Raw genomic sequence first — 22,496 nt, forward strand, 5'->3', positions numbered from 1 at the left:
GATATGATATGATACTATATATTATCTCAAGGAACGTATTACACATTTTGAGTGCGAGTAAAAAGAATTTGGCTTGTCCATTGATGTTGGACTTATCATTAGGATTGAAATACTGGCGACACAAGTCACGAGATGGTTAGTTCCTAAAATTTTGAGGCAAACAGTGCTGTCTCAGGTCAGAGTAAAACGGACATAAAGAACAGAAATGGTTTTCCAAGAACTATACATAATAGAAGATATCTTCACATCTAGGAATATGTACCCTTCTTCCATCAGGGCATAATGTGAACAACGTAACTGTGTTAAAATATTTCTAAAGACATTAACACTTACAAAAGGCTAAATTTTCTTCAAAAATGTTAATTATTTTAATTACATATAGAATAGTTTTTGTCTGTTTCTTTTGTTTGTTGTTTAACGCCACTCTCAGTAATATTCCAGCTATATGATGTCGGTCTGTAAAAAAATCGAGTCTGGGTCAGACAATTTAGTGATTGTCATCATGAGCATAGATCCACGCAATTTCGATACGATTATATGCAGCCTGACCACCCGGTCCCGTTGGTCGCCTCCTAAGACGGGCATAGTCGCCTCTTACGGCAAGCATGAGTTTGCTGAAGACCCATTCACTATCCGGGTCTGAAGAAGTCTGAGTATGTCTGATTATCGATATCAATACACCTTCGTTCATGAATGTTTGAAATCAAGCAACTTGTTGGTGGTTCTAGATGTAACCAAAACCACGGCTAAACCTAAATTCAAAACCGTCAATGGTAGGCCTGCTTGCAAAATGTTAGGGTTGACACGGAAATCTACAGCATAATTAAACATTTTGAAGCAGATTATCATTGACGGTCTTGAATTTCCCTCCCTTCACCATGTGCTAATAGTATGATACACATTTTAACCAATCAGAAACGTTTGCCGAGTTCAAACCCGTGAAGAGCCATTATTTCCGGCCACCTTTTTGACATTTGATGGTTGTTTAAAATAAACACGAGGTAAGGTGACCACAGATGAGCATGATTGTATAGCCTATGGTTTGTTTAGCAGGTGCCCATAGGTTGAAATAAGTGACATTCATATTTCATGCATATCGAGCTGTGGTTCGAACCGAGTGCGAAATAAGAACCAAGATGGCGGGTGTCACTCCTTGTCTCTATGAAAATAGAGGGGTGTGATTTTTTTCTGTACGACTATATTATGAGGGATTTACTCTCAGAAATCCACGTGCAGCTTGCCTTGCTTGTGGCGGGGTATAAGGGACGGATTTATTCCACCACTGAGAATTCTATTCCCCTCCAAGGCGGGATACATCGTATTTTATCAAGATCACGTGGACCAGTCAGATCTCATCATTCTGACATGGAGGTATATGTTGTATCTGTAATACTGCGCGGTGACAATGCCCCACCCCCATCTCACTAGTTGCAGCAGGGGTACGACAATGAACACCCTCGTAAACCCGACACACCCTGTCTAACTTATACAGTATCATCTAGATGACTAATATAGCCACAACCTCTGTGTCACGTCATACTGCAGGAGGATTTACAAGCAGTGACACGCACACAATTAAATGGTGTCAGGGTCAAAATCACACACTGGTCTTTTGTCCGTGACCAGTAGAAAATTAATAGAGGACCTTCTATTATTTGCAGTCAGTTGAACATGACAGTTGAAGTAGCCAATACTCAGAAATATGTCTTCATTCGTCAATATTCCCGTCTAATTTTTTCCTGTCTCTGTTTAGACACAAACAATCGTGCTGAACTTTAACCTTCTTCACATTGTTTACATGCCAAATCAAACTTAAACCATATTCTTAGTATTTATAATTACCTTACTGATCTCCAAGGCGGTGATGTTTTCACCATGCATAATAATATGCATTTTCCTCAGAGCAAGTCGACGCGCGAACACACAATGGGGCATAATGAGACAAAGTGAAAGGTATGTCACTCTTTTACTCCAGTCATGCATGGGTTGTGAAAGGGCGGGCACCTGGTGTAATTCGGTCCCTCCTATCAGTCTATCAACTAGAGTACGGCATGAACGGGTGGTTTGGGGTGACGGTTCTGACGGCTGTGGTCGGAGGTGGCTACTTTCGATACTTTGTTTTGGTCTGCATTGCCCACACCAAGTCAGTAAGGATGGAACGACTCTGGACGCGGATAGTGGGAGTGTAGCAGGGAGGTGACCTACTTGGTGTGTGTGTACAACACGGTGAGTATTCACTGCGGTATATGTGCTAGAGGGTACTCATTGTATAAATGTTGTGACATTGAGAGATGGAGAGAGAGAGAGAGAGAGAGAGAGAGAGAGAGAGAGAGAGAGAGAGAGAGAGAGAGAGAGAGAGTTTGATGGTGCATATTTCCTTCGTTTATTCAGTGCAACTTGTCATACTCCACACCTTTGTTGAAAAGATATCCCATTTCAATGACACAATGCAGTTGATCACGACTTAACTATAACATTACACCATGACGTGATGTATATATCTGCCCCTCTGTTGTGCAATTGTAACCGGTAGCACATACCTGCAGCTCACACCCGTGGCCTCAGGCGGACCTCAGGTGGTGGAATCTGCACTTTAGATATCCTGTTCAAAGTTGATTTTTGTCTGGCCCTTATTAAGATCCAGGTATGAGTCAGAGTTGCCTTCTACCACTCCTATATGTTACAAGTGACTGGCTAGCATACTAGCATAACTTTCTAATTAAACGCTGTTGTTTACTATCTCCGTTGTTCCTGTTTCAGCATCTCTCATCATGGGAGCCAGATGGCCATATGTGTTTCTAGTCGTCCACTTTACAAGTCTGCTTTTGATGTCCAAAGGTAATCAGATTTGGTTCTAAACCTCATCACCAAGGTTACTGTGGTGTCTTATATTTTATCAAATTACACACTTCCCATGGTAAACTATCGGGCAAAAGAAAGTATACCCTTGAAAATTGAATTGTACCCAAAAATTACAAACGTTATCAAACATTACCAGGCGAAAAACAGTCGCCGAAACACTGCAAAAACATAAGGTCCAAAACACAGGTATGATACCCGTATCAAATACATCACCATTGAATAACCATTTCTTGCTTGTTATATTTTAGCCACCATCAAACATAAGTACATTTTTTTGCCCGGCAGGTAAGAATACCTATAAGAAATTATATGAAAGGGCCCTGATTGGCCAAAGGGATGTGGTTAATTCAATAAACGAGGAAAATTTACAAATACGGTAGACTACGGTTATAACGAACTCAAACGGACCACTTATTTTATTTTGTTATAACCGTAGTTCTTTATAAGCATATATACAGCAAATATACAGCATATTGACGAGATCAAAACATATGTCGTTATATCCGTCAGTTCCTTATAAGCGTGTTCGTTATAAACGTAGTTTGCTGTAATAATGAAAGTTATTAGATGTGTTTACATGTATAAGAAGCAGACTTTGTTCATTTAAACAGTTAGGTGTTTGAGATTTATACATGTTATGTTATGTGTGTCCCACAACTCGTTTTAGTGGTGTTCGGAAAGTGTTACTTTAATGTTTGTACATAAAAATTCTTTAACCCAAGTTGTTTTTCTTGGGAGACGTAGATAACACTACTAGGAACTTATAGTAAAACTTATCTTGAGCCATGGACTGGCTCGTATTTTCTAACGAAGATGGCAACTCGACCCCTTTTCACGAGAATTGGGTAAGAAAACGTAGCTTCATATAATGTTCAATAAGTGATTTATTCTGAAAATAAATAATGCAACTTTCAATACATAGTCATGAAGACATGTGCTCGTCATGATTCAAAATTTGCACGTCCATGTTAATTTGGATGTTTGCGTGTTCGTTCGGAGCATGATGCTCACACACGTGTATTAATGTGAACATAAGATAATGATTGTTCAACAGTAAAATACGTTTACGTTGTAATCCGGTTGGGTACGCATCTGCCACTAAATGGTCTGAATCAAGGGGCCGCCACTGTGGTCAAGTTGATATGAGAGCGGAAGGTCGTGGGTTCGATCCCGACACCAAAAGACGTTAAAAGATGGTACTTGTTGTTATCCTGCCTGGCGCTCGGCATTAAGGGGTTCAAACAAGTACTGATCTGCTCGGAGTCAGTATCTCAGTGTGCTAGCACTATAAATCGGCATTTGTCCGGACTAGTACAAGCAGCCACACCCATGCCCCCACACCCACACGCACGTACATGTACGTCTCTATAAACGTTCAGCAATCTTGGAGGCGACGTTAAACCCCATTTAACCTCATCTTATACAAGGTGTGTCACCACCAGTGCTGCACCATGGCGGGTATTGTTTGTGATTCTTAGGGACGATGGAAAAGCCAAGCGGTTAAAGCGTTGGTTCGATTCTCTAAATAGGCACCAATTCTAGTGTCCCCCGAGGAGATTTGGCTGGAATTTTGATAAAACGGCGTAACATTCAACTCACTCATTTTTTCATAATGTTATCGTGATAGGGCGGTTTGAGTGTTAAAAGCAGCGTAACTCGCTCGTGAACATCTTGTTCGTCAGGCCAGACATGCTTCTTCACGGAGATTGCAGGACAGAAGGGATCTGAGATGCTGCACAGTGACTCTGAGAACACGACGGACATGAGTGCCTGCAAGACTCTCTGTAACACGACGGAGTTGTGTATAGCTGGAGAATTCCTCTCCACCACGAACACGTGTCACATCTACCTGGTGGAGACAACTCTCACTGGTGAAACTGAGTCGGTGTTCTTTCAGTGGAACTGTACTTACGAAACAGGTAAGTATGCCACCCATTTTCATTATCACAAACGTTATACATGTATATAATGCTTGTAACACTCTTAGATTACCCAGAGTGTTTTCATCCCATCTGCGACAGAGGGGTGAAGGTGAAAACAAATTATGTTTATTTCTTCACACTTCTGTTATTATTATATTTATTATTTTTTCTTCCTTTATTATTATTCCCCAATTATTTTTGTATGAATTGAAAAATAAAAGACCAAAACACAAAGATTTCAACCTATGCCATCGGCAGTTTGAGGGATCCTGAAACGTTTTAAAATACACATCTAATACAGTCCCAACACAACTATTAAAACCACGTCTGGTTCTAATTTTGATAGTATTCATTTCTTTACTGGTATGTGATATTCATTCGTTGGGAAAAAATATGCATGTTTGCAAACCTTTGGAGAAATAAACTACATACATAAAATGTGCCTAACAGATGTATCATTTTCCCATGAAGCGACAACTGCGACTACAACAGCATCTACGACTACAATGCAAACGACTACAACTACAACGCAACCGACAACAACTACACCTACAACTACAATGCAACCGACTACAACTACAACGGCTACAACTACAATGCAACCTACTTCAACTACAACATCTACAACTACAATGCAACCGACTACAACTACCCCGACCACTACTACAACGACATTAAGAACAACGCCTACTGCAACTACCACTACGACAACAACTCCTGCATCAATGACGACTATCACGCGAACTCCCGACAGCAAACGTCCTAGTGAGTTACATGAGGTGCATGTATTTGATGGATAGAATGTTAGTGATGAAAAGCTATCTTTGTATCATCCATTTATGAGTGAGTGAGTGAGTGAGTTATTATTGCTTAACGTCGCACCAGGAATCTTTTGTTTACATATGTGTGATGATATTCAGATGAAATTTCCATTGTAATAGAATCAATCACTTATTTGAAAGAATAATTTATTTGATAATCATTTCACGAATCAGAGAATCCGTGCTGTAAATTATTTGTATGATATAGTGTTTTTTCGCACATATTGCGGTGAGTTCCAGTGGTTTAAGTTGCCTCCCTTAGCCGTGATAGGCACCGCTGGTCGAGGGTCGAATTTCAGTTTCGCAGTTGTCAGTCAGTACCACACCCGTTCTCGCAGGTTTAAACAAAGCGGTAACCGTCCTGACACACCTCCTCCCTTATTAAGCCGCCATCCCGTGATATAAGTAAATCATTGTTAAAAGCAGCGTTAACCCATCTCATTCACTCTCTCACATTCAAGTGTCATTCCGTGATATCACTGAAATATTGTTGAGAGCAGCGTCGATTCAAACAAACTCACTAACTCACATAAGCTGTCATCCCGTGATACAACTAAAATAGTTTTAAGAGGAGCGTCAACCCATCTCACTCACTCACTCCTACCACATTTAGTCATCATCCTGGGATATAATTAAAATACTGATGAAGGTAGCGTCAACCCAACTCACTCACACACCCCTACTACATTAAGCCGTCATCCCGTGAGATACCTAACATACCGTAAAGAGCAGTGTTACCCCTGCTCACCCACACCTCTCACATTAAACCGTCATCCCGTGAGATAACTAACATACCGTAAAGAGCAGTGTTACCCCTTCACACCAACACCTCTCACATTAAGCCGTCATCCCGTGAGATACCTAACATACCGTAAAGAGCAGTGTTACCCCTGCTCACCAACACCTCTCACATTAAGCCGTCACCCCGTGAGATAACTAACATACCGTAAAGAGCAGTGTTGCCCCTGCTCACCCACACCTCTCAAATTAAGGAGTCAGTATCTCAGTGTGCTAGCACTATAAATCGGCATTTGTCCGGACTAGTACAAGCAGCCACGCCTATGCCCCCACATCCACACGCACGTATGGCAAGCCGTTTTCACATTTATTACGGAATTACAGATATCTTCAATTGTTTTAAAGATATCTTGAAATGAATTGAAGATATCTTGAATGGAATTGAAGATATCTTGAATGGAATTGAAGATATCTTAAATGCAGATAATTGTAGATATCTGCAATAAAATTTAAGATATCTTCAATTGTTTTAAAGATATCTTGAAATGAATTGAAGATATCTTGAATGGAATTGAAGATATCTTGAAAAGAATTGCTGATATCTTAAATTCGATTATTGATATCAAAATATGATTTAAAGATATCAAAATGTCATGTTTTGTTATGATGTCATTATTCAATTCCTGATATCTTGAAACTTAATACAGATATCAATGATTAGTTATTGATATCTTCAATTGTTGCCATTATTAAAGATGTTACATTAATAATGTTACTTAAATTAGATAACTGATATCAATAATTGATATAAAGATATCATCAAAAGTATTAATTATATCTTTAATTGGATGTTTGATATCAGTAACGGTCAGAATTAATGATATCTTGAATTGAATTAAAGATATCTCTAATTGAATTAAAGATATCTCTAATTGAATTAAAGATATCTCTAATGCATTTGTAGATATGTATAACTTATTTCAAGATATCTTGAATTGAATTTAAGATATCTTGAATTTATTTCTAGTATATTTATGTACTGTAGGATGGTAATTGTTTAATGATATCTTAAATACATTTAGAGATATCACAAACTAGTTTGTTGATATCACCGTAACATTTTAAGATATCAGTAATTGTATTATGGATATCAGAAATGAATTTAAGATATCTTTAATTATTTTTTGATATCTTAAAAACATTATTGATATCTTTAAATAAAATACCGATATCTTTAAAACAATTGAAGATATCTGTAATTCCGTAATAAATGTGAAAACGGCTTGCCATACGCACGTACATGTACGTCTCTATAAACGTGCAGCAATCTTGGAGGCGACGTTAAACCCCATTTAACCTCATCTTATACAAGGTGTGTCACCACCAGTGCTGCACCATGGCGGGTATTGTTTGTGATTCTTAGGGACGATGGAAAAGCCAAGCGGTTAAAGCGTTGGTTCGATTCTCTAAATAGGCACCAATTCTAGTGTCCCCCGAGGAGATATGGCTGGAATTTTGATAAAACGGCGTAACATTCAACTCACTCATTTTTTGATAATGTTATCGTGATAGGGCGGTTTCAGTGTTAAAAGCAGCGTTACTCGCTCGTGAACATCTTGTTCGTCAGGCCAGACATGCTTCTTCACGGAGATTGCAGGACAGAAGGGATCTGAGATGCTGCACAGTGACTCTGCGAACACGACGGACGTGAGTGCTTGCAAGACTCTCTGTAACACGACGGAGTTGTGTATAGCTGGAGAATTCCTCTCCACCACGAACACGTGTCACATCTACCTGGTGGAGACAAACCTCACTGATCAAACTGAGACGATGTTCTTTCAGTGGAACTGTACTTACGAAACAGGTAAGTATGCTACCCATTTTCATTATCACAAACGTTATACATGTATATAATGCTTGTAACACTCTTAGATTACCCAGAGTGTTTTCATCCCTTCTGCGACAGAGGGGTGAAGGTAAAAACAAATTATGTTTATTTCTTCACACTTCTGTTATTATTATATTTATTATTTTTTCTTCATATCTTATTATCCCCTAATTATTATTTTTTGGATTGAAAAATAAAACACCACAACACAAAGATTTCAACCTATGCCATCGGCAGTTTGAGGGATCCTGAAAAGTTTTAAAATACACAACTAATACAGTCCCAACACAACTATTAAAACCCCGTCTGGTTCTCATTTTAATAATATTTATTTCATTACTGGTATGTGATATTCATTCGTTGGGAAAAAATATGCATGTTTGCAAATGTTTGGAGAAATAAACTACATACATAAAATGTGCCTAACAGATGTATCATTTTCCCATGAAGCGACAACTGCGACTACAACAGCATCTACGACTACAATGCAAACGACTACAACTACAACGCAACCGACAACAACTACACCTACAACTACCATGCAAACGACTACAACTACAACGCAGCCGACTACAACTACTACATCTACAACTACAATGCAAACAACTACAACTTCAACGACTACCACCACCATGCAACCGACTACAATTACAACGACTACAACTACAATGCAACCGACTACAACTACTACACCTACAACTACAATGCAACCGACTACAACTACAACGGCTACAACTACAATGCAACCTACTTCAACTACAACATCTACAACTACAATGCAACCGACTACAACTACCCCGACCACTACTACAACGACATCAAGAACAACGCCTACTGCAACTACCACTACGACAACAACTCCTGCATCAATGACGACTATCACGCGAACTCCCGACAGCAAACGTCCTAGTGAGTTATATGAGGTGCATGTATTTGATGGATAGAATGTTAGTTATGAAAAGCTATCTTTGTATCATCCATTTATGAGTGAGTGAGTGAGTTATTATTGCTTAACGTCGCACCAGGAATCTTTTGTTTACATATGTGTGATGACACTCAGATGAAATTTCCATTGTAATAGAATCAATCACTTATTTGAAAGATTAATTTATTTGATAATCATTTCACGAATCAGAGAATCCGTGCTGTAAATTATTTGTATGATAGTGTTTTTTCGCACATATTGCGGTGAGTTCGAGTGGTTTAAGTCGCCGTGACTAAGTTGCCTCCCTTAGCCGTGACAGGCACCGCTGGTCGAGGGTCGAATTTCAGTTTCGCAGTTGTCAGTCAGTACCACACCCGTTCTCGCAGGTTTAAACAAAGCGGTAACCGTCATGACACACCTCCTCCCTTATTAAGCCGCCATCCCGTGATATAAGTGAATCATTGTTAAAAGCAGCGTTAACCCATCTCATTCACTCTCTCACATTCAAGTGTCATTCGGTGATATCACTGAAATATTGTTGAGAGCAGCGTCGATTCAAACAAACTCACTAACTCACATAAGCTGTCATCCCGTGATACAACTAAAATATTTTTAAGAGGAGCGTCAACCGAACTCACTCACTCACTCCTACCACATTAAGCCGTCATCCCGTGAGATAACCAACATACCGTTAAGAGCAATGTTACCCCTGCTCACCCACCCCTCTCACATTAAGCCGTCATCCCGTGAGATGACTAACATACCGTTAAGAGCAGTGTTACCCCTGCTCACCCACACCTCTCACATTAAGCCGTCATCCCGTGAGATAACTAACATACCGTTAAGAGCAGTGTTACCCCTGCTCACCAACACCTCTCACATTAAGCCGTCATCCCGTGAGATAACTAACATACCGTAAAGAGCAGTGTTACCCCTGCTCACCAACACCTCTCACATTAAGCTGCCACCCATGTTATAACCAACATAAGCGTCACAGGCCAACGAGTTACTGTTTTCAGATGTGATGATCCACAGCACCTCCACGACCACTTCTGTGAACACTTCCTTGTTATTTCCTTCTAGTACTGTCTTACTCAGGACCTTCTTCAGGTCGTCAATATGATACGGAGGGTGCGATCGCAGCCGCCCTCGCAGGCTTTGCTGTCCTCATGTGCATCCCCTGCCTGATGTGCATCATCTTGTGCAGGTGAGCTACAATAGGTCTGTCGTCTCCATTACAACACGTCCACGTCAGTTGTGCCGTCAAACAGATACGCTTTGAGAGTCTACTGGGACATATGCATGAAAATAAGACGAGGTTAGCCTTGTGTGTCATTTCACGAGAATCATTAAAAGCCGCTTTTGACATTATTTTATTATAATTAAATTTTCTTTGCGTTCATTGAAATTTCTGCATTCTGATTAGCTGAGTTGGTCACGTGTTTGGCATTCATTTCTCAATGAATGTAAAACATTAAGCCCCACCCACCGAAGCGGACTACTTTTATTACCATAGAATGTCGGGGAATTCCCTATCCACTCACGTGTATCGCCATGCACAGGGCATTAAGCGAAATTCATGCATATTCATTGTCCAAACAACCCTTTGAGACCGAAGGCCGAGAAGGAATGAAACAGCAAACGTGCAGGCTCGCTCCCTTTTTTTTGTCCCGCTCGCCTCGGTTCCACAACTTTCATGTCTTCGGGTTTCATTTCCGACTAACATTTTCCCATCTGTGTCTTCCCGTTCTCAGGGAACAAATGCTTGAATCTGGTAGTAACTGACCATGTCATTTGAAACAGCCGCTTCTCCCGGACATATTTGTTCCATTTCGTTACAGTCTGACTTTTTCAGTTCTTCTCGCCTTTTGCCTTGATTGACAGGTCCAATGAACAATGTCCAATGTTTTGATCTTATTCTCTGTTGATTGGCTACTGACATTGTGGGCGTGTCAAGTTATGTGCATAAATTAAAAAATCACCTGATTCATGTCACGCCACAGTATGTATTCCTACAACTGGAATGTTTATCAATCTCGTCATTTTTGTCTGCTTTGATAAAGACAACTGTTTCTGGTTAAACCATCGTAGATAAAACATGTTTTCGTTGTCGAATTTAATTATAAGCATTAACTGTGTATTTCGTTTCGGTTTCGCCTACGCGGATTCAGACAGTTTGCACATCGGTTTTTCTATTCATACCTCAATGAACCGAAACAAAATACAGTCATTGCTTAAATGTCCCAGCACGGAACACTAAAGACATTATACATAATTGTATTCATACGGAGAATCGAACCCAAGACAGGTGAGCTACCACCTACAGGTTACCATTCTGCCCTAACCGTTATGATGCCTAGTGGAGCGTAGTGAAGAGAGCCTGTTTGTTCCATGCTGCTTGGTGACTATGTAGGTGGTTTTAATAGACTCTTCTGTCTAATGGAGGCACGGGTGGCCCAGTCACCTAAGGCCTTAGTAGAGAAACCTTTGAGTGTGGATTTTAATCCCAGATTTGTTTTGATCATATTCTAGGTTTGTCAGCACTATATACGTTCTCCTGGGTTTCGGGCTTTTCACATTAATTAAGCTGACACACCGTGTTCTAACTGAACTTCTGTTCAAATCGGCGCTAAATCCAACTCCCTCACTCACTCTCTTATAGAGTAAGGAGTTCATTTTCGAAACAACGACTGCTTGTAGTTAACAATGAATGTGTTGGCTTTTCCAGAAAAAACGACGAGGAAGACGGGAGATGGGTCATCTATAAGGGACCAGGCTTGAGAGAATCGCTCAAGAAAGAGATATTTATAAAACGACTGTCTATACAAACAATGTCCACGGAGATCAGAGGTTAAAACCCTTCTCAAGACCTATTTACGTCACTATTTCATCAAGGACATACGCGTTGGAATAACTCTTGCAAAGTGAGTGAGTAGCTATGCTGGAATCATCTTTGAGTAAACACGGTTTTGCTCCGTTGGAACAATCACTTGAAGTGTGTCATCAGATGTTGTAAGAAAGTGAAAAGTGACACTTTTGATGACGCCCCACAATGAATAGTTTGATGCTGGCAGACCAAGATCCGAATCAGCTGATATTCTGAAATGCCCCGTAGACTTTGTTCAACCCGTGGCCCTGTATAACATAAAGGAACAGCTATTGACACAGCTACACAATGATATTCATCTGAGTGATGTCACAATGAGATTCATCTGAGTGATGTCACAATGAGATTCAGCTGAGTGATGTCACAATGAGATTCAGCTGAGTGGGGTGACAATGGGATTCAGCTGAGTGAGATGACAATGGGATTCAGCTGAATAAGATACCAATGTGATTCAGCTGAGCGATGTGACAATGGAATTCAGCTGTATGAGATTACAATCGGATTAAGCTGAGTGATTTGACAAGGAGTTTCGGCTGAGTGTGGTGACAATGGGATTCATCTGAGTAATGTGACAGTGAGATAAAGCTGGCTGATGTGACAATGAGAGTAAGCTGACTGATGTGACAATGAGATTCAGCTGAGTGATGTGACAATGGGATTCAGCTGGCTGATGTGACAATGGGATTCAGCTGACTGATGTGACAATGAGATTCAGCTGAGTGATGTGACAATGAGATTAAGCTGAGTGATGTGACAATGAGATTCAGCTGAGTGATGTGACAATGAGATTCAACTGAGTGATGTGACAATGAGATTCAACTGAGTGATGTGACAATGGGATTCAGCTGAGTGATGTGACAATGAGATTCAACTGAACGATGTGACAATGGGATTCAACTGAGTGATGTGACAATGGGATTCAGCTGAGTGATGTGACAATGGGATTCAGCTGAGTGATGTGACAATGAGATTCAAATGAGTGATGTGAAAATGGGATTCAAATGAGTGATGTGACAATGGGATTCAGCTGAGTGATGTGATAATGAGATTCAACTGAATGATGTGACAATGGGATTCAACTGAGTGATGTGACAATGGGATTCAGCTGAGTGATGTGACAATGAGATTCAACTGAATGAGATGACTTCCGTATTTCTGTGGTTATTGTACAAGACTTCCGTATTTCTGTATTTATAGTACACGACTGACAGGCACCCAGTCCTAAATGTAATAATGCACCTTCACTCGTATGTAACATAAAAACGTTCATCTTGATTCATCTGTCAACATGACAATACTTAATATATTTGAAAATATAAACAATATTGTATGGTACAGTTTTATCGTGTTTATTGCTATATCATACATGAAAACGAAATCTGAGCCAATAGATTTATGCTTACAGAAACATCACATTGTCACATTAACAATTAAGGGTCTGGTTATAAACAGCTTAAAGTCACCGTTAATGTTTTAAGCACTCGTGATGGTACTACCCATGCTGCAACTGATCAGTATATTGTGTGTCTACCCAACGTGTTCTGTATCTGTTCAGCTACAGCAGTTGCTTTAAATTCATGTGTTGTCCTCGTGCTGTAGACCTGTAAGGATTATATCCACATAACTGTATGCAGCACAGTAAAGCGATAACTCAAGCTCGATATCCCGTTCGCGGAGCTCAAGATACTATCGCTGCCACCAGTCAAAGCTCCCAAACTGTATAAACGTTACTACAGTATGAACGTCACTACATTTAGGGTGTGAGGGCAAATTTCCAGATTCTTGTAATGGCCGCGCCCTCACTGGTGGCAGCGATGTGACCGAGAGTGTAACCAAGGTGTCACGCGCTGGGAAGGAGCTTGACGATAACTAGTGAAAGGGAGATAACTCTACCGTGTATATTCATTTACTGAGAAGGAGTGCATCTTCCGGCAATGTGTACCAGTAGTGGCCAATACGTTCAAAATTCCACAGTCTGTGATTAGCAGACTATTAAACAGGTACCAACAATCACAAAATGTTGACGATCGACCAATTTCAGGACGTCATCGATTAACGACAATACAGGATCGATTGATTCAAAACCAGGCTGTACGAAATCGAGGTCAAACGGCAAATCAAATAGCCTTTGATAAGGCTGCTGGAGTACGCGTAACGGAACATAAGAAGGCAGGGCGTGTGGGTCGACGTTTTGCCTATCACGTGCAAACCGTGAAACCGTGCACAATTCGCCATTGCTCACATCCACCTGCACAGCATACATGGGCATCAATGAGCCCACCGCCTCCCACTTTGAACACGTCTTGGGCATGACAGGGAGACGTGTGCATTAACGTCATAGGCTGAAGACCACGTTGGCTTGACTTGCCCATTGCTGCAAGGGGAGTGGGACAGACTCCCTCAAGTCGTCATTGGGAGACTCATACATGTATGCCCCGTTGTTTGCCAAATCGTGGTGGTATTAGGCACTACTGATCCAAAACCGTCAATTTGAAATTTCCCATCTCACAACTATCGTCCTTCGAGATCGTTGGCGTCATAACATCCACTGTCATACGTCACCTCCGGTTGTAATGTGGTCCAAATTCGTTCATTATCATCATACAACTATGTTTATAACGAACTCGCTTTTAACGAATTGATGGATATAACGAAATTGTTTGGATCCCCGTGCATTAGCTGTATACATGCTTATAACGAACGACGGTTATAGCGAACTACAATTAGTGGTCTATTTGATTTCGTTATAACCGTAGTTTACTGCATTACTAGACACTAATATCTCTTACACTTTGGGACATTTTGGGTTATTTCCGAGTATCCCCTACATTTGTTTTGAAGACTTTATGATATTTATGATACGGAAACAGAAGAGGATAATATTATCGTTATCATACCTTGCCATTATAGATATGGTGGTATTATAGGACGTCAACCACTCAAGGAAATAGAAAATGAAATGTGAATACATACGATTTTTTTAGCAAATTTATAGTGCAGTAATGACTCACAGCCATGTTTGTCGCCATGTTTGGACGACACATTTGGAACCACAAACCAAATCATATTGGCCAATAGTATTATTTAGAACGAAGGCATCGCATTGATGTATGGAGGTTGAAAATAGTTCCTGCATCGTGTTTAGGATCGTGACACTAAGCTTGTCGGATTAGTTTATTGAATCAATAACACTGTCCAGCTATCATATATTATAAGAAACATTAGTTTACACAATGTGTGTATGAATAGACAAATCTAGAACTATAGCAGAACAAGATAGAACTTATACATGATTATAAGGAAGTCACTGAATAAATCGCGAAGAACAATGAAGAACGAAGTGTGATTTATTTTACGGTAAAATAGTGTTCTATTATGACATCATGTCTGGAGATTCGAACATGCGCTCGCAACTTGATAACGTCGTAAATTAGACGACGTTATTTTGGGGAGGAAAGTGTCAAGAGTGAGTATTTCTCCATAGAGGTGGCAGGACAACGCAGATGAACGCAATGGCGGAAGGATCGCACCCAAAATTCCAGACTACGAACTCAAAGTGAGTGGCTGAATGTTGTGTAACGCCGCAGTCTGCAATATTGTAAATGATCGAGTCTGTACTAGTCAAACCAGAAACTGAAAGTATAATATCTACGTCATCGGGCGATGACACGCAATCAGCTTCGTTACCGAGCCTGTCAACCCGATCCTCATTAGCTCTTAGAGCTGTGGGTACTGGAGACTTCGGTCCACTTGCACAAAGCGATCTTATTTCTAAAATGATCTCAACTGCCATACTTTAACATGGGCTTACGATAGTCGTAGCGTTAAGATCGTTTTGTGGACCGGGACCCTTGGTCCACTGGCACAAACTGATCTTAGCACTAAGATGGTCGTAACTCCTATATTTTAACATGGACTTACGACAGCCGTAGCGCTAAGATCATTGCGTGCAGTGGACACATATGTTCGTGTCTGACTCCCCAAAGGGGTCTTCCTTCTTGTACTAGCTAAAAAAGTAACTCAAATAGTGTTTTCAAGAGATGTGCTAGGAGAGCAAAGTGAGAGATCACGAGTTAGATTTGTAAACAGCATAGACTTGAACTAATGGTAAAGTAAACGTATCATATTAACTAATATGTTTGAACTAAGTAGTGGAGACTTGTGAACACTAGTCCTGTTTTCAACTTGCAATGTTTACAGTGTTAACGGCCTCCATCAGACGATTGATCGACGTATGGTTTTGCCATGCTTCTTCAACATCAATGTAAGCGGTATGCATTTGTTAAGTCCATAGTCTTTTACATTATAACACATAAATCAAACAATACGCAAAATAGCGTTCCTATTTATCTGGATTAAAACATGTTTTGGCACCGCCCATGCCCAGTGGTCTGTGCAGAGTTGCCTCCCTTAGACGTGACAGAACACAGATCACATTGATATTGGTCTCGCCACAGGTGTTCGTGGGTGTCTCCAGAGCGGTAAATGTCTGAGACCTGGGGCCGTATTTATCAAACAACTTAGTTTTGGCTTTAAAAAAACCTTAAGTTTCTGAAAAATTACTTAGCCAAGTCAAAAACTTAAGTTGGTATTCACGAAGCGTCTAAGTAAAAAACTTAGCTAAGTCTGCCGTGAGAAACTAAGTCGATTTCACCGAATGCAAACACGTGATCACTAAGGACTATCCCAGCTATTTTTAGCCTACCAGTGGAACTCTTTTCACTAAGAGAGAGAAAAACGTCATCGGGGAATTCCCGGACAGCGCAGACGATAATAAACACCGCTGCGAGCTTCAAGATAGGCCCACGCCATGACCGAAGACGCGAAAAAGAGACGGCCAAACTTTACCAAAGAAGAATCGTTACTACTAGCAGAGCTGGTGGCATCAAACAAGGTGGTGCTTGAAGGAAAGTTTGGCCCCGGCATCACCTCCTTGAAGCGACAGGAGGCTTGGCAGGTACGTGGTAAAAGTTCCGCGGCAGTGAGTGTTTTTTTTATGGGTTTTGAGATGTTTAGCCGCTTACATCATTGATTTTACATACATATGTAGCAGACAAGACCGTAATGCGTATCCAAGAATGCATGTGGTCGAATAATAACCAAGACGTTTTCCAACCTTCCATCATCACACTTCGTAAGTCCAGGTACCACGGGAATGATATATTTTGGTCATATTTAGACACTGAGACCCAAACAATTATTTTCGTCTTTCTCAAGTTGCACTGTGGTTTGTATCTTCATCGGGGTAGGCCTATTGTCTGTACCCCTAACAATTTTTACCCAAAATTTTCGGTGATTTTGAACCCAAACCAGTAGCCTAGATCTATGTCATTTTGTACTCCTTTTGGGGCATTTGCATTAGTCCTAGGCCTCATGTTAGTATCCTAAAGTTACATTACTATCACTTTCATGTCAAAAGCATACAATTAAGTTAGTTTAACTAATTTAACAATAACTTATTACAGGGTCAAAATGTCATTTCCATATCAAGACCAATCAATGTGTTCCTATGCATTAATTAGTAATAAATATATTGTGATGGATCTCATACAACCTCGATCTAGTGCTGCATAGTCATATTATGAACTTGATGAAATGTTATATTATGTAATGCACATATACTCTTGTTTACAATATTAATGTAAAACATATATGACAATATACTGAAATATGAATAATATTATTTTCTTAGTAACACAGTCCCATATAATTTTGGGTCTAAACAGCTTTGCTAAAACTGGGCTTTGGATACAAAATATGATCAATATCGCAATACTCAGTTCATGATACACTATGTATCACGATACATAATTCACTTCAATTTTTATATTTCAATGGACATAAAAACTATTAAAAGGCTTAAAACATCATGAATAATTGGTCTCATGTTTAAAAATAAAGATATCTCTTTTCAATCAGTACTTTATTTCAGAAATCAATTTGAGTGTAAATACCACAAGGACAGAAATTAAGTCTTAAAACTGTGTACAATGTACAGTGTGCATATAGCATGATTTAATACTAACAAAAATTATTAATGTAATTTGATGTGTTTTTCATTTGAGTTGTTATGTTTATATTGCAGATGATTACAGACACCCTCAATGCAAGCTTAATGCACAGGAGGACCAAGGAGGAGGTTGAAAAGAAATGGAAAAACCTGAAGAGCCAGTCAAAGAAAGCCTTTTCTAATTTCAGGCAGCAAACCATTGCCACTGGTAAACATACTTATGGATACATTAGTTTAGTTATTAAATAGTTTTGATAAAAAAGGTGACCTAAAATGATATAGTTAATGTGAAAGTGGAAAAAGGATATTGTCATTCCTTCACAGTTATTATTAAGACCTACATTGTAACTTGTTGCTGTATATTAAGAGTATAATTATACCAACACAAACCTATCTCAATGTTTGAAGGTCAAAAGAGTACTTGTCTCTATATTGTGTTGGTTTTGTGATAATATGTTTCTAAATACTATAACACCATTCACACTATAACCTATACTGCTTCTTGCACTTACAGGAGGCGGTCCACCTCCCATCCCTGTAAGTCCTGTCACAGATGCAGTTGTAGAGGCCATAGGGAGGGACAACATGTCTTTGACAGGAATATCCAACTCCTGTGATTCGACGGCCCTACAACTGCTTGATGTCATGACATCAAGAGAGAGGTACAAATGACATAAATGTTGATGTTGATATTGTACTAACATTATTGCATCACTTAGTATTTCATGTTTGTCAGCTTTGTTACATACTCCCCAAAATATATTTATGAAATCAAAATTTAAAGTATACTTCTTTAAAGTTCTTTCCCAATGTGTCTGCCACAGGCAGTCAATTTGCAATTATTGACAAGTCTCTGTATAAAAACAAAACACAAGGCTCCGAATACACAAATAATGTATATATATTTCTTTCAGCGGTGAAGTTGAGGACATGGCCAATGTGTTCCACGTGCCAGAGAGGACTTGCCAGTGCCAGAATCAGACTTCTATGGAAGCATTAAACAAAGAAAAACTTGTATTAGAAATTGAATGTTTAAAATTAAGAAAAGAGTATCTAACAAAGAAAATTTACAAAGTAGAAGAATAGACTGTAAAGCTCATGTCACGCAAGTGGGGACCGACCATTTGATATTTGCTTGGGGGTAGGGGCTAGTATTATATTTTGTTTCAAGATTAGATAGTTTTTCAGCTACAGACACAGATATCGCATTATTTAAAAATATGAGCTAATTGTTTTTAGAAAAACACCTTGCAACAATGTATTTTTCCCACCCACCCCCGAATATCAAATGGGCTGTCCCTTAGGAAAATTTAAATTAATACTAAGTGCATACTTAGAGTGCCAAATAATAGTAGCAGGAAATATCTTACATGGAAAGTAGGTGATTGCAAACTGTTCCCGATATCTCAACCCTGTTGCTGCAGGTGCAATGGCTGATAGACCTTGCATCTGTGCCCTTAGCTGTCCGGATTGGCTGTTTCCATGTACAACTGGCATAGGCACATTCCTGTCTTTGCTGATGTTATGCAGCACTGCACAGGCAGTTATTACCTAGAAAAATGTTAAAAAAGCCTATTCAATACCCTTTCATGAACTGATGTGGCCTTAATCTAATGACAAATATTTCTACAATGTGTTGAATTTGACAAAGAGTGAAATGTATGGTCTGTATTTCAAATATGTTATCCTATGTACTGTTTGATCTCAGATATATTTGCCTAATTTTTTTTTTCCCTTAAGCTAGATATAAAATAAGTCAAAAGAAAATGAATATTGAACATCAATACAGATACAGATTATGAAATTGTGTTGACTTTTTTTACAATAACACATGACAGTGAGTGAGTGAGTTTAATGTCATATTGATGAAATGTTACTGTCTTCATTGAATAAAAAATTAATGTTCACCGTATTGTGTTTGTTTATTTATCAACCTACAGTATATCTAGTCCTGACAATAATAATGTGAAAAAGAAATAATTCCATTAAAGTGTAAGTCTATGAAGACTCTCCATTTTTTACTGAAATTGAATAAAAAGAAATGAAAACATTTTCTAATTTCTATACCTTGCACGCCTTCTGTGGAGAAAGTCTGATTTCCCCATGTAAAACATGAAACCGACGTTTCAGCTGCCCAATTCCCCTCTCCACACAACTCCTTGTTTTCTTATGTGATCTGACAATTGCAATGAATAATCATTATTAGCAGATAATCATATAAAATTTAAATTGGGAGTATAAGAAAGAGAAGAACACATTTTGCTATGTTCTCAGTGATAGAAACTAACATTTTCAATCCATTGGTCATTATAATGACAACATATTGCAAACCCCTTAATATTGCTGTTTCTTGTTATGTGTGTGGTTATATTTCATAGAATCAATGCTTCATACTAGTATGTTTTCATACATAAAAGAGAAGTGAGATAAAATGATTATTATTTCTTACTGATGAATACATAATCATACATATGTTTTTACCTGATTTGCTACTTACATAATTTTACGACACTTAAGTAGGAATTAAACGGAATGATGCCTGAATAATACTTTACAGCAAATATGTGTAACTCTTCCATTCCGTTTTTAGGTTTGAGATAGTATTCTACCTAACCAGGGGAAGTCACTCTATTGCTGAGTGCTCGTAGTGAACTGAACGAAGTAATATTACCTGTTGTAGTTTGTCTGTGGTCCTTGGAGAGGACGCAAAAATGGTGTTAGGATCCATCTCCGACAAGGGTAGCCACTGTCTCCAAGCAGATGACAACTTACTGGTAGCCGGTTCCCCTCGAACATCCGACATAACCCACTTGTTGTTAAAATGCGGGAGTCGTGTGTTGAGCCAGGCCAACGTGCAACGATGTCGATAATATGATCGTCGCTGTCAAACACTATTTGTGTATTTACACTATGGTAATTATGCCTGTTGACAAATTCTTTCTCATTGACTGATGGGGCCTGAATTTGAATGTGGGTGCCATCAATTACCCCAACAATACCCGGGAAATTGGCAGTCTGATAGAAGCGCTGTTGATGGCGTCTTATTTCTTGGGGTTGTACAGGAAAGGTAACAAATCTACGAAGGATACGGTGACTTGTGAGGGAGTCAAGCGTTTGGAAAATCACCCGAGATATAGTGGGTTGGCTCAGACCATGGTCATCACTGTTACATATTTGGAACTTGCCAGTGGCAAGATAACGCAAAGTGACAAGCACCTTCGTAACGCAGGACACGGCACAACTCCGCTGTGTTATAGGACTCAACTCCTGTTCAAGGATATCACAGATATAAACAATACTGTTCCTATCAAATCTGTACCGCTGTATCAGTTCATTGTCATCTAATGAATGTAGTATATCTCTTCTCTCATTAAATATTCTTGAATTGCGTCTGGCAGCCATTTTACATGACTTAAGTCAAACATACATGATTTAAGCCTAGCAAGGTGAGTCTTAATAGTTAAGTCAAAAAATGACAAAACTTAAGTCTTAGTCTTTTGATAAATATGACTTAAGTTTTTCCACTAAACTTAAGTAAAAAAACAAGAAAACTAAGTTTTTTTAACTGACTTAAGTTTTATTTATGACTTAAGTTGTTTGATAAATACGGCCCCTGCATCACTACGAGACCGGGATATAACTGGAATACTGTTCAAAGCGGCGTTTTAGTAAACTTCCTCATTCTCTAATTCGTAAATTTTTTGGTCTTGAGATTTACTCTGTGCAAGGTGTGTCAGCATCATACTCGTTGGCTTCATCAATGTAGCAAACATCTCTGACCTGCGTGACTTCATCCACATTAAGCTGACACGTCATTATCTTAATAAAAGCTTAATAAAGTTCAAAGAGGTTTAAAACGCTTCTTAGTGCAATAGTCCAGCAATGCGACGAAGCTTTTTCAAAAATCGAATCTTGCCTAGACAAGTCAGTGATAACATGAACATCGATCCACGCAATTGGGATACGACGATATGCATCAACCAAGTCAACAAGCCTGACCACACGATCCCGTTAGTCGCCTAACGACTAGCATGGTCGCCTCTTACGGCAAGCATAGGTTGCTGAAGTTCTATTCCAAGCCGGATCTCCACGTCTACATAGAACCTAAATTGCTTGACAAAAGCAACTACACACCCATGATTGATGGTGTCTAAAATGAAACAAACAAGAAATGGTTATTCAACGGTGATGTATTTGATACTGGTATCATAGTGATGTATAGGCCTTAAGTTTGCAGGGGCGGTCGGGTAGCCTAGTGGTTAAAGCGTTCGCTCGTCACGCCGAAGACCCGCGTTCGATTCCCGACATGGGTACAATGTGTAAAGACCATTTCTGGTGTCCCCCGCCGTCATATTGCTGGAATATTGCTAAAAGCGGCGTAAAACCATACTCACTCACTCACTAAAGTTTGCAGTGTTTCGGCGACTGTTTTTCAGGCCAGTA

The 22,496-nt window shown here is 39.4% G+C and overlaps 3 protein-coding genes across 8 annotated transcripts; 2 read left to right on the forward strand and 1 right to left on the reverse strand.

The window, feature by feature from the left end:
• Window positions 1–604: 604 nt before the first annotated feature.
• Window positions 605–13,378, forward strand: LOC124152284 (integumentary mucin C.1-like). Of its 5 annotated transcripts, none has more exons than XM_046525165.2 (8): window positions 605–1,953; window positions 2,761–2,838; window positions 4,545–4,781; window positions 5,256–5,549; window positions 7,971–8,207; window positions 8,682–9,140; window positions 10,240–10,363; window positions 11,885–13,378. In XM_046525165.2, the coding sequence occupies exons 2-8, from the start codon at window positions 2,772–2,774 to the stop codon at window positions 12,009–12,011; spliced, it is 1,545 nt and encodes a 514-aa protein (XP_046381121.2). In that variant the 5' UTR covers window positions 605–1,953; window positions 2,761–2,771; the 3' UTR covers window positions 12,012–13,378. The 5 variants fall into 5 exon arrangements, with proteins under 5 accessions (XP_046381121.2, XP_046381125.2, XP_046381119.2 ...); XM_046525163.2 differs by lacking the exon at window positions 605–1,953 and adding an exon at window positions 1,978–2,226; XM_046525166.2 differs by lacking the exon at window positions 605–1,953 and adding an exon at window positions 2,341–2,644.
• Window positions 13,379–16,835: 3,457 nt separating this feature from the next.
• On the forward strand, window positions 16,836–19,960 carry LOC124113166. Its single transcript, XM_046473419.2, has 4 exons — window positions 16,836–17,000; window positions 18,129–18,261; window positions 18,568–18,715; window positions 18,968–19,960. Exons 1-4 carry the CDS (start codon window positions 16,854–16,856, stop codon window positions 19,137–19,139), a joined length of 600 nt encoding a protein of 199 aa, XP_046329375.1. The 5' UTR covers window positions 16,836–16,853; the 3' UTR covers window positions 19,140–19,960.
• On the reverse strand, window positions 18,907–21,663 carry LOC125378025 (putative nuclease HARBI1). 2 transcript variants are annotated; one of them, XM_048392684.1, is made up of 4 exons: window positions 20,725–21,663; window positions 20,121–20,229; window positions 19,424–19,604; window positions 18,907–19,038 (listed from the first exon to the last, which is right to left on the reverse strand). In XM_048392684.1, coding segments are annotated over exons 1-4 (1,023 nt in total). In that variant the 5' UTR covers window positions 21,456–21,663; the 3' UTR covers window positions 18,907–19,036. The 2 variants fall into 2 exon arrangements, with proteins under 2 accessions (XP_048248641.1, XP_048248640.1); XM_048392683.1 differs by lacking the exon at window positions 18,907–19,038 and having other exon boundaries at window positions 19,250–19,604.
• Between the last annotated feature and the right edge of the window lie 833 nt (window positions 21,664–22,496).

The sequence above is a fragment of the Haliotis rufescens genome, unplaced genomic scaffold (assembly GCF_023055435.1).
Source record: "Haliotis rufescens isolate VD_foot unplaced genomic scaffold, xgHalRufe1.0.p SCAF_11, whole genome shotgun sequence".
Classification (NCBI taxonomy): Eukaryota; Metazoa; Mollusca; class Gastropoda; order Lepetellida; family Haliotidae; genus Haliotis; species Haliotis rufescens.